The sequence below is a fragment of the Lactuca serriola genome, chromosome 1 (assembly GCF_051521515.1).
Source record: "Lactuca serriola cultivar US96UC23 chromosome 1, Lser_US96UC23_V15, whole genome shotgun sequence".
NCBI lineage: Eukaryota > Viridiplantae > Streptophyta > Magnoliopsida > Asterales > Asteraceae > Lactuca > Lactuca serriola.
This window is the reverse complement of record NC_136408.1, coordinates 249169590-249182697: the sequence shown is the minus strand read 5'-3', so window position 1 is coordinate 249182697 and position 13108 is coordinate 249169590. Positions and strand designations below refer to the sequence as shown.

General features: G+C 39.3%; 1 protein-coding gene across 1 annotated transcript; it reads left to right on the top strand.

Moving 5' to 3' along the window:
• LOC145067093 (uncharacterized) lies at nt 1–11431 on the top strand. Its single transcript, XM_079014305.1, has 4 exons — nt 1–462; nt 610–999; nt 1995–2813; nt 11351–11431. The coding sequence occupies exons 1-4, from the start codon at nt 1–3 to the stop codon at nt 11429–11431; spliced, it is 1752 nt and encodes a 583-aa protein (XP_078870431.1).
• The last annotated feature ends 1677 nt before the right edge of the window (nt 11432–13108 follow it).

The window sequence follows — 13108 nt, the reverse complement described above, 5'->3', positions numbered from 1 at the left end:
ATGGCAATCCACTTAGGAAACAAAACTGTTACATTACCAAGAGGAATATGTGAAGATCTATTGGTGAAGGTAGATAAGTCCGTGTTTCCCACAGACTTTATAATTCTAGACATGGAAGCGGATCCTCAAGTCCCGATCATCCTTGGAAGACCTTTCCTTAACACCGCAAGTGCTATAGTTGACATGCAAGATTCAAAACTTACTCTACGGGTGAGGGATGATTTAGTCACTTTTGGGGTTGATCAAGCCATGAAGCATGCAAGGCATAGTGATGACACGAAATTTTCAATTGATATGTTGGATGAATTGATGGAGGAATGGCATAATGAAGATCCAAACAAGTCCACCATCACCTTTAATGAAAAACTTGATGCTGAAAAAGACCTACTGAAAATAGAGAGACTGCTGGAAGAAGCTGATTATGATGAGTTAATGAAGACCATGGAGCAACCTACTCGCCGAGTAGACTCGACCTACTCATCGAGTTCATTTGTAGAATCCCGAGGAATCACGAATTTTGCACCGGACTCGACGAGTCCCTTAACTGTACTCGACGTGTTCAGCATGCAGAACGTAAAAACTGAGCTCAAGGCACTACCAAATCACTAGGAGTACACATTCCTTGAAGATGGTCAACAAAAACCAGTTATAATAGCTTCTTACCTCTCTAAATCTGAAAAAGAAGAATTAGTTCAAGTCTTGAAGAAGAGGAAGAGTGCCATTGCATGGAGTATCACCGATATCAAGGGAATAAGCCCCTCTTATTGCTCTCACAAGATCAACCTGGAAGAAGCAGCAAATCCGGTAGTGCAACATCAAAGAAGATTGAATCCGCACATGCAAGAAGTGGTCAAGAAGGAAGTAGTCAAGCTTTTAGATGCGGGTATCATTTATTCTATTTCTGATAGTCCATGGGTTAGTCCTGTCCAAGTGGTGCCCAAGAAAGGAGGGATGACGGTCATATCAAACGAGAAGAACGAGCTTATTCCGACAGGAACGGTAACCGGTTGGCGAGTGTGCATCGATTATCGAAAGCTAAATGATGTCACTCGTAAAGACCATTTTCCTTTGCCTTTTATTGATCAAATGCTTGAAAGATTGTCCGGCCATAGTTATTATTGTTTTTAGACGGATTTTCGGGTTACTTCCAAATACCCATAGACCCAATGGACCAACAAAAGACCACTTTCACTTGCCCAAGTGGAACTTTTGGCTAGCGTCGCATGCCCTTTGGGTTATGCAATGCACTTGCGACATTTCAAAGGTGTATGACATCCATATTCCACGACATGGTAGAGAAGTTCATGGAAGTATTTACGGATGATTTTTCTGTTTTTGGATCTGCTTTCCATAATTGTCTTGCTAACCTTGATTTAATGCTTGAAAGGTGTGAAAAGACCGATTTGGTCCTTAATTAGGAGAAATGTCACTTTATGGTTAAAGAGGGTATAGTTTTGGGCCACAAACTTTCCGAATCGGGAATTGAGGTGGATCGGGCAAAAATAGATACAATTGCCAAATTACCTCCACCGACTAATGTGAAGGGCATTAGGAGTTTTTTAGGACACGCAGGTTTTTACCGTCGTTTCATAAAAGATTTTTCCAATATAGCTAGACCTCTAACACAATTGCTTTTAAAAGATGCACCATTTAATTTCACTAAAGAGTGTCTAGATGCCTTTGAATTTTTGAAAGAAAAGTTAACTAATGCTCCAATCATTATTGCCCCGAATTGGAATTTACCTTTTGAAATAATGTGTGGTGCAAGTGACTTTGCATTAGGACATGTCCTTGGTCAAAGGGTTGATAAGCACTTTCGACCCATTTATTATGCAAGTAAGACTTTGAATCCGGCCCAAGAAAATTACACCACAACTTAAAAAGAATTACTAGCAGTGGTGTATGCTTTTCACAAGTTTCGCCCTTATCTTGTTTTATCTAAAACCGTTGTTTTTACTGACCACTCTGCTATTAAGTACTTGTTTGCCAAGCAGGATACAAAGCCAAGATTGATACGTTGGGTTCTACTTCTACAAGAATTTGACATCGAGATACGCGATAAGAAAGGAATGGAGAATGTAGCGGCCGACCACTTATCAAGGCTAGAAAACCCGCATTTGGAAGCATTGGAAGAAGATAAAATTGGAGACGATTTTCCGGACGAGTACATTTTGGTGACCACGAGGGAAGAGCCATGGTTTGCGGACATAGCTAATTACTTAGCTACCAAGTACATCCCAAAAGACTTTACCCGCCAACAAAAGAAGAAATTGTTTTCAGAAATCAAATACTACTTTTGGGATGACCCATATCTTTTCCGAAGCTGCGCAGATGGGATCATAAGGAGATGCGTATTCGGGAATGAAAGCCGAGAAATTTTGGAGCATTGCCATAGCGGGCCCACCAGTGCACATCATGGAGCACATTACACGGCAAAGAAGATATTTGATATTAGGTTTTATTGGCCCGTAATTTTTAAAGATGCTACCCAATATGTCAAAGAGTGTGATGCATGTCAAAGAGCGGGAAACATCTCCTCCCGAAACGAAATGCCACAACATAGTATTCAAGTGTGTGAAGTATTTGACGTATGGGGGATCGATTTCATGGGACCATTTCCAATCTCAAAGGGCAACAAATATATTTTGGTGGCGGTTTATTATGTATCCAAGTGGGCAGAGGCACAAGCTTTACCAACTAATGATGCTCGGGTGGTGGTGCACTTTTTGAAGAAATTATTCTCAAGATTTGGAGTTCCTAAAGCCCTTATAAGTGACCGAGGCACTCACTTTGACAATGATCAATTAGAAAAGGTGTTAAGGATGTTGGATATAGTGTCTAAGTCCATAACTATATTTGGTATGTACTAGACCCGACCCGGCATGGTCCATTTGGGTTGCACTTCACCCGAACAATTTATGGATAATATTTGAGAATAGTACAGGTTATGATTTATTAATGTGACAACCCGATATTTCGAGTCAGTGTAATGTAAAACCGATCAAATTTAGGTCAAAATGTAACCTTCCTAAAATCTTGTTCGGATTAAATAAAGTAGTAGGGATCATATCAAGGTTTGCGTACATAAAAAGAACGTCCAAATCTGACTTCGGATGAGGAAGTTATGAATTTTTGAAGAAATTCCTTAATCACGTCATTTTAATAAATAAATAATAAAAATAATTTCGGAATTTGCCAACGGAATCTAAACGAAAGTTGTAGATCATGGTCTCACCTTCGCGTGGATATAAAGAACGTCAAAAATGGAGTTCGTATGAGGGAGATATGAATTTTTGAAGTTTATTTATAATAAATATAAATTTAATTATAAATTCCCGGTAATATCCGAAGGGGAGTCATCGGATTGGACCGAAGTATGCCCTGCGTACCTTCGTACGCCCCGCGTACTGAGATTGAGGGTCTCGGATCGTCCACGTCGCACTATCCGAAGAATTCTAAACCGTCCGACCCGTCCGAAGCTCCGACCCGTCCGACCCGCTGTCCCGTCCGACCCGCCGTCCCATCCGACCCGCGTACCCAGCAACCCGTCCCATCCGAACCGAGGCAGTCGAGGCTTCGGTCATGCATGACGTACGCGTACGCGCTGCGTACGAGCGTACGCCCCGCGTACGGAGGCGGTTCAGCCTTCCTATAAATAGGATGCGAGGCTTTCCAAAAATGTTGCTCATTTCTCTCCTCTCTCTCACAACCTTGCCTCGTTTTCCGTGCCCGTTATAACCCGAAGCTCAGGTCTTTTTGCTCAAGTCCCGAGGGTCGATTTTACTCCCGAGATTCCCGAGAATCTCGAGAAAAATCCGTTTTCCGAGACGAAACTCTGCCCGGTTTTCCATCTCACTTTCTTCAATCAATCAAGTGAGTTTCATACCCCTTAATCAACCTTTTAAATATTCTAAATGCTTTTATATGCTTTCAAAGGGGGGGGGGGGAATACAAGTTAAATACTTATAGTTATTGTTTCAATCACATGTGATTGCATTAATCACATGTGATTAGTAACTAGGGAAACCAGTGATTTTACCACTATTCAAACTATCTATCAAACTGTTTTACTTCTAAATGTTTTCCAAACCCATTTACTTTTCGAATTTACACTGCAACTGTGACTTAAACAAATGTTCCTTATACTTAATCTGTTTTAACCAAATCTACGCCTTCAAATTGTTTTATAGATTGACATCAAGTCAATCTTTCTTTAAAAATAATACTTATGTTTCAAATGTCTTATAAATACTTATTTATGTTTTTATATTATAAATTGCATGCCCATATATGTATAGACGTATAAATAATGTTTAAAAGACTTAGGAAGGCTATCCACCCTATTTCCTTTTCGCGCCTTGAGATGTGGTCTGGTGGGATTTTGGGTGACCATCCGAAGGTCGTTTCCATATTAATTATATATCAAATATACATATATAGACATAAAAGTACTTCCATAATCATACGTACTAGACGCATTGTTAACAAGTTACCATCAGGGTAACACAGAATCATACTATTACAACTGCTAGATCAATGAGTCAGTTCATTCATGAGTCTATACTAGGAAGAGGATATATACAACTATACTATGAGAACATATACATCTATACTAGAACAAGAAACATTTCATCACATATGCAAGAATACGAAAACAAATGTGATCCACTGTATCGGAGCATGCCTTAAATGTCATGGCCCGAGTTATAGCCAGAATTCTCTTGGAGGGAGAGCGTTGAGTTTGCGTATAGATCTATACTGGATTGACTATCCTACACCTTGCTGCTAGCTACAGCCGGACTTGCAGGTCTGCGGGTGCCAAACGTCATTCCGTTATTACGACCGTTCTTTATGTCGTTGTTATCAGTCGATAGTATGGTGCAATTATCACATTATACCTTAATATAAATCCGGTTTAAGGTAGTAGTAATTAGTAAAACAGTAGTTCTTATTATACAAAGCTACAGTACTACAATGATTTACCCATTACATATTTTGGTGATAATCTCACTTAAGCATTAATGTACAAACTATATTTTAAAAAATGATAGTTATACTTGGGTAATTACACACTTTTACAATAGACGAGTTTTCAAAACAGTTTAGCCTTGATAGAAGGTTACTTTTATAGAAAATATAGGATTTTCTGAGAGATTCAAACTTTTACAAACTTATACATTGAGACAGGTTCAAACGTTTTTGACAACAAACATTTGTACTAAAATGCTTATGAACTCACCAGCTTAATGCTGATAAACTCTTTCAAAATAACTTGTATTCTCAGGTCATCAGTAGACAGGTACCGATGCCAGCTTTTGAGATGATGGAGCGTACTCAAGACTCATCATTTTATTATTTTGATTTACGTTATATTTTTGGTGTCTAAAACTGTATAGAACACGCATGTATTAAATTTATATACTTAATGCAATGGATGATGTTGTTTACCTATTTACATTTACTGTGTTGTGATTACCTTACATGACGTCCTCCGCCCCAGAACGTTTCCGCCGTTCTTGGTTTTGGGGTGTGACAGATTGGTATTAGAGCATTGTTTATAGTGAATTGAGTATATCAACCCATAAAAGATATACTAAACTATAAGCCCATTAGGGATTAAACTCAGACCAAGAGTCTATACTTTAAATAATAAAATATTTAACTAAGTATACTAGTCTGCATTCATACTAAAATAAGTGTCACAATGACAAGAACAAAAGTATTACGATTGTTAAATATCACAAGTGAGCTCGGGGATGTATGGTCAGTCCTGGGAATGGCATAGCCTGATCAACTATGTTGATCCTAGGAGTGATTAGCACATGCCTTAGAATGGTTGTGATAGGTTAACAAGTCTAAAAACTTACCAACAATACCACAAGAAGATCAATAGAACTTAAACTTAAAATACTATAGGAGTATTTTGCGCTACTAGTTACACGTATACTATATTCTTATACCTCTATTCTCGCGTAGATCTTGATGGCTAGATATCCGTCATGGCGACCCGTACTTTCCCAATGAAGGCAATGACCGGGTGGATCGATGAAGAGCCCGAAGTTGATCATCCAATCCCTTTGGATGATCACCTCGCAGAAGGCTTTTCAGATGGATCCGACTCCGAGCCTGAAGTCAACAACCTACCGATTGTAGGTCAAGCCCCGAACAACAACCCTCAACCGGCATTTCCAGGTCCTACACCCATGTGGGCAAACAACCTGAACCGCTGGAGTGATAATCAGGGTCAACCCTTACCATACTTTGGGGACCGAACCTTTTACAACGTCAGCGATGGTGGCTCTACTGACCGAGCTCTGCCTGTCTTTATCCGCAGAATAGCTAGTATTGTCGAGCAAGGTGGAGCAGCCGTCGACCGGGTCATAGAGATTGATGCCGACTCAGGTGTCAACACAGTCAGCATCCGCCGTCTTGAAGAAGACATGGAACGGACCCAGAGGACAAATAAAACCCTGCAGTAGCAGTTGACTGCCTCACGAGCTGAAATCTTAGAGCTTCGAGCTCGTCAGAGGACTCAGGATCGACACCTTCAAGAGGTGTTTCGTCAAGTGTCCGACCGCAGTACTCGCCCGGGATTTTCCCATCGCCGTTGGTTGATGTCTAGTACATCTCCGTCTTTTAATTAAAGGGTAGCCTTTAACATCTGTGCTCCAAGTAGCACTTGTGTGTAAAATGTTTCTAACTTTCTTTACTCAAAATTTGAAATCTAAGGACTATCAAACTTTTCTATATGGTATGATGTATGACCTACTGTTAGGTCGATTTTCCATGAACTTATTACATCAGTAATACCAGTATTTTTTGAGATCTATCTATCTGGGAAAAATCTATACACTTGTGTTTTCCTACTAATATTTCTTATTATGGTTTCAAACACTCTTTCAACTGTTGGACTATGGTTAGTTAGTCCATGTGTCACTCTCACGTTGCTTACAAATTGATTCTTACCATCTTTCTTATCTTTATAAACTTTTAGCTGAAGGATGCCTCCTCGCAAGTCTCCCAGGAATAGGAATAATCCTGCACCTCCACCACCTCCTCCGCCTCCGGTCATCGATACTATAGCCCTGAATGCTGTCGTAGCTGCGGTAGTGGCAACTGCCATGGCTCAGTATCACTCTTCTGATGCCAGCAGAGGTGGAACCCCTGTGGAATCTATTCCGATCGAAATCCCTGTGCGCTCAAGGGAGTGCTCTTACAAGGATTTTACAAACTGCAAGCCGAAGCCTTTCTATGGCACCAGCGGAGTCATTGCTCTCTCACAATGGTTCGAGAAGACTGAATCAGTCTTCGAAATCTGTTCATGCCCTGCTGCGTGCAAAGTGAAATATGCCGCATGCACCTTTGAGGGTAAAGCCCTAACGTGGTGGAACGGCCACGTCAAAGCCCTAACTCTCTTCGTAGCTAACGACATGGGCTGGGAAACAATGAAAGACCTCATGACTGAGGAATACTGCCCGAGGGGCGAGATCCAGAAACTGGAGCAGGAACTCTGGAACCTGTCAATGAAGGGCACCAATGTGGTCGCTTATACTGCCCGCTTCAGCGAGCTGGTGGCCCTCTGCCCCAATATGGTTCCCACCGAGGGGAAGAAGATCGAGAGGTACATATAGGGGCTAGTGCCTCCGTATCAAGGGAATGTGCTAGCGTCAAACCCCGCTACCTTCAACAGTGCCAAACGATTGGCACAACGACTCATTGACCATGGAGTCAAAACCCCTGCAACCACAACCACCCTATCCATCCCGGAACCCTCCAAACCCGCCGATACTAAGCGGAAATTCTAGGATGAAAGGAAGAAGCATCAGGCTGCCAAAAAGCAGCAATTGGTGGCAATTCATGTCGCAGTATCCCCTACTGCTGCTACTACTGCTCCGGTGAGTCGGTGTGCTGGGAGTTCACCCAAGTGCAACAAATGCAGCTACCACCACAACGGCCCCTACCGTGAATTGCAGTGCTCTAACTGCAACAAGAAAGGACACACCGTCCGATTCTGTAAGTTCCCGGCACAACCTATCAACCAAGTCCCTGGCTCTGGCGCGAGCCCAACTTGCTATGGATGTGGCGAAGCAGGCCACTTTAAGAGGGACTACCCCAAAGCGAGGAATGCTGGAGGAGCAGGGAGGGTACTGGCTATAGGCCACGGGGAAGCAGTTGCTGACCCGACAGTGGTGACCGGTACGTTCCTCCTCGATAACTCCTATGCATGCATTCTGTTCGATAGTGGAGCGGAGCGAAGCTTCGTAAACCATAAATTTGCTCGCATGCTTAATCAACCACCGCACGCACTCAAAGAACTATTCACAGTAGAAATGGCTAATGGAAAAACTGAAAATACGAGTAGCATATACTTAGGTTGTACCCTAACTCTAGATAACCATTCATTTCCAATCGACCTCATGCCAGTCTCAATAAAAAGTTTCGACGTCATCATTGGCATGGACTGGTTAAGCCTTCATCGTGCCGACATCATGTGCTTCGAGAAACCAGTCTGTCTAAACCTTCTGTCTAACGAAACTCTTATAGTCTATGGCGACAAACCCAGTGCAAATCTTCGCATCATATCAAGTATTCAAGCACATAAATACCTGCGTAAGGAATACCACGCATTCCTTGCTCACGTCGTCGACACGAACCTAGAAACTGTTGGATATTATTCCTTTTATATATCAGCTCAGATACCGATTGTTGGAAATATAAAAATCTGATCACTGCGACAAAAGGCTCGGTTACCGGTCACTGTGTGATAGATATATAAGTTTAAGATATAAGATGTAAATATATATAAAGAATAATAATTGCGGAATAAGTATAAATATGAAAGCTATAAATGACTGAAAGCTATAATAATATAAATGACTATATTTAAATGACGTAAAGCTATAAATAATATAAATAACTGTATTTAAATGACATAAAGCTATAATAAAATATATATATATATATATATATATATATATATATATATATATATATATATAAGTATATAAATATATATCAAGTAGGTTCGTCAATAAATTGACTGAACTGGACTCGTGGAACGACTGGTCGATATTTGTTCTCTTGGAAGGACCGGTCGATATTGGGACTCTTGGAACGACTGGTCGATATTTGTTCAAAGATCAATCCGGTATTTGATAAGTAGTAAAAAGTTCATTTTCATGTAAAATGGATTGTTTACAAAACAGTGCAAAGTACACGAGTCATGTATTTGTATATGGGTATCGGGTGTTTTGAGGTGATTTGATGAGGTTGGAGTGGGTATTTGGAGGGTGTTAGGAGGTGGAATAAGGTTGTAATTTTGGTGGTGTAAGGCAGCAAAGATGGTGAAGTTGAAGGAGCTTTGGGTGGTGATGGATGTAGATTTTCGGAGTAAATCTCTCTGGATAGCCAATTCTCTCTCGCGTCTCTTTGGGGTTTCCCGTGGTCAAAATCGTCCACGAAAATTTCTAGATGTAGGTAATGTCCTGAAGAATTGATGGTGAAAATCTCCCTAGTAGTATTTTGGCTGTGTTGTTCTCGCTTTTTTGTTTTCTAACATGAAGATTCTGAACTCAAAAACAGAAATCTCTCTGGATAGCCAATTCTCTCTCGCGTCTCTTTGGGGTTTCCCGTGGTCAAAATCGTCCACGAAAATTTCTAGATGTAGGTAAGGTCCTGAAGAATTGATGGTGAAAATCTCCCTAGTCTTTTTGTGCTTGTACCGAGCCCAGTTGTCTTCGTTTCTGACTTGAAGATTCTGCTGTCGAAAAACAGCAAGTGGTGATGGTTGTGGTTATTTGAAAGGGGTTTTTTTTGGAGGAGGTTTAAGGATGGTATTTGGAGGGTGTTAGGAGAGTATTTTGAGGTTGTTTGGAGGTTGGAATGAGGTTGATATAAGGTGGTGAAAGTTTATGAAGATGATGATGTTTGATGGGTTGAAGATGAACACCTTGAGTTTGAATGAAGAAGATGAAGATGGTTGATGATGTTCTTCATTTTTGGTTGTTGTTGATCTTGATGTTCTTGGTTATCTCCAGGGATGAAGATTGAGAGGGTGTGGTTTTACAAAGGAAAATTCACTATAACATATGAATCTCTCTTAGTCTCTTATATTCTCACTAACTCTAAACACACACTACATACACATGTATATATATGAGAAACAAATATCTAGTAGTAGTACACTTGAGTGTAAGTTGAAAGATGCAAGTTGATGTAGAGCTAGGAGCAAAGAACGTGGGAAGGTTTTAGGCTTCTTCATCCTTGACTTTTCTTGACTTCCTCCTTTGTTTGACTTATTCAACACATATACATATCTATATATATAATACATATATATATAACACATACATATATATAATACATATATATACATACGTATATATATATATATATATATATATATATATATATATATATATATATATATATATATTGGTGAAACTTTTTAGTCACACAGCTAATTTTCTCGTCTATGCGCGTGCTTTCGTATTTTCCGTTTTATCACGCATTCATGCAACCTGAAATAACTGATAATATTTGTTAGATTGTATAAAAACAGTTCATCTTATTTCAGTTATGGTCACATACAAGGTTACATAAGAACATTTTTCAACAATTTCCCCCTATGTGATCATTGCTGAAATAAGGACAGGTATGATATAATCATATTGACAGTTTAACTTTTGAAGATTCGAGATAAAAGATTTGTCAATAGATAAGATATATATAAAACCATAGCAATTGATTTGAAAGTTTGTGACTTGGTTTAACATATCTTATGTAAAAGATTTTCAGAAATTTGTTTCCGAATCAAAGTCTCAGGTTCGGTTATCAAAGGGTAGCCATATATGTATCTAAAGAAATTTCTTAAGATTTTATAGCATTATTAATGACGACAAGTGGTTTAACAGGTCGATTCAGATGAACGCTCATAGGTATAGCTCACACTTCACTTGGGTGTTTAGTTGTTCTGGCAGCAGAACAAGTTAATGATCACTAAAAATGAGTGATATCTCTCTCTGACGACTCACACTCATATTGGAGGTGTTCAACTATGCTTTTCTTGAAAGGTCACTTAGTCTCATTATTAGATAATCAATCACATAAGACTGGTTTCGGCATTACTCAGCGGGTTTCTTCATTCATGCCATTAACTTTCTCTCTCTCTCCGTCGGGAAATACATGTAGAGGGGTTTAGCAATTTTCATAGTGCAGTTTGCAACTAAGAACTTTCATTGATGAAGGCTACAGTATCCCGGGAAATCCTTTGTTGTTGCAGCTTTTTCTTTGATGGTATCCTTTTTGTTGATCAATATCCTTTTTGTTGTAAAAGGATATTTTGTTTTAGCATCGAGAATTTGCTACATTTGAGAAAATTGAGATTTTTGAGAGTATCTATCTTGCGGGATTAAGATATCCCTTTTTGTGAAAAATGGTTAAAAACAGATCACGAGATCTTTTGATGTTTGCTTTGAAATAACCATTTGATTGAACTTTGTTTGAAAATACCAAATGTAGAGTTTTTTTTTTTGTTTTGTTTGGTATTTCTTCGGTGAATGATTTGGCTTTCTTGTTGATTCCTTTTTATCTTGTTTCGTCTTTTCTTGTTGATGGATCACGGGATCTCAAGACATCATTTTTGGTTGGCTTATATCTAGGTAGGGATTAGTGGCATAAAAGACAGTTTGTCTAGTATGTATGAAATGAATGTATCGTCCCTGGTCATTTTGATATCTAAGCAAAAATGAGACCGTGACAAGGTATAATCGGATATACCTTATAAGCAATAGTGACACACCTAAGCTCACAAGAAATGAATTCCACAATGATTCAGATTGATGAGGCACAAATTCTCACATGGGTTTTTGTTTTCATCTGAACCTCCTAACCTTATGTCCCTTTTTGAAATCATCAATAATGAAATAAAATTGAAGGAAATAAAGTTATGTACATTATGAAAAGTAGGAGATTTGAACCTTCACTCCAATTGAGAATCAATATGACTTAATATCTTCATCGAGCATAAGCATCTGAAAATTAAGTCAAAAGACGATTAATCACAAGGTTCTATAAAAGCTTATTATGGCAAGTCTTTTATAATATTTTTGAAGATTTGTTTTTCTGAATGTTTTTGGAAATATTGGTTATTTCAATGTTTTTGGTTTTTTTGAAAAGAAAGCAGTTTTCAAATGTTTTTGAATTTTCTTTTTGAATGAAAGTAAACACACTTTTGTACAAACAAAAATTAAAAGTTTAAGGATGGATGTTATCTGGATTTAACATTCCTAGACGGCCTAGGAAGTATTGAAACTTCGTTTCATCGAGAGCCTTAGTGAAGACATCGGCAATTTGATCTTCGGAGTTGATGAAGTGTAGTTCGATATGACCCTTTTGAATGTTGTCTTTGATAAAGTGATATCGAATGTCGATGTGCTTTGTCATGGAATGGTGAACGGGATTGTGAGAAATGGCAATTGCACTAGTTGAGTCACAAAATATGGGAATTTGTGAGATTTTGAAGCCATAGTCACGCAGTTGAGTTTGCATCCATATGACTTGTGAACAACAGCTGGCGGCAGTGACATATTCAGCTTCTGCTGTTGATGTGGATACACACGTCTGTTTCTTTGAAGTCCAACTCACTAGTCTACCTCCTAGGAATTGACAGCTACCAGATGTACTCTTCCTATCTAGCTTGCATCCTCCGTAGTCTGAGTCGGTGAAAGCGTTCAGCTGAAAATCGGATTTAGCTGGATACCAAAGGCCAAGTTTGGGAGTGCCTTTAAGGTATTTGAAGATGCGTTTCACAGCAACTACATGGGATTCCATAGGATTTGCTTGGTATCTAGCACAAACACATGTAGAAAACATGATGTCAGGTCTGCTGGCAATGAGGTACAAGAGTGATCCGATCATTCCACGATATCTTTTCTGGTCAACGGGTTTGCCATTTAAGTCTGCATCAATTTTGTATCCAAAAGCCATTGGGGTTTTTGCGGTATTGGATTTTTCCATTGAAAAACGAGTGAGTAGGTTTTTGACATAATTCTCTTGGTTGATGAAAATGCCATCAGTTGACTGTTTGATTTGAAGTCCGAGAAATGTA

Excerpts from the sequence above, each read along its gene's own strand:
- LOC145067093 (XM_079014305.1), top strand. The coding sequence starts at position 1 with ATGGCAATCCACTTAGGAAACAAAACTGTTACATTACCAAGAGGAATA. Across the intron at positions 463-609 it reads TGGAGCAACCTACTCGCCGA|GAGTACACATTCCTTGAAGA; the intron begins GTAGACTCGACC and ends CCAAATCACTAG. Across the intron at positions 1,000-1,994 it reads AGCTTATTCCGACAGGAACG|GATACAAAGCCAAGATTGAT; the intron begins GTAACCGGTTGG and ends TTTGCCAAGCAG.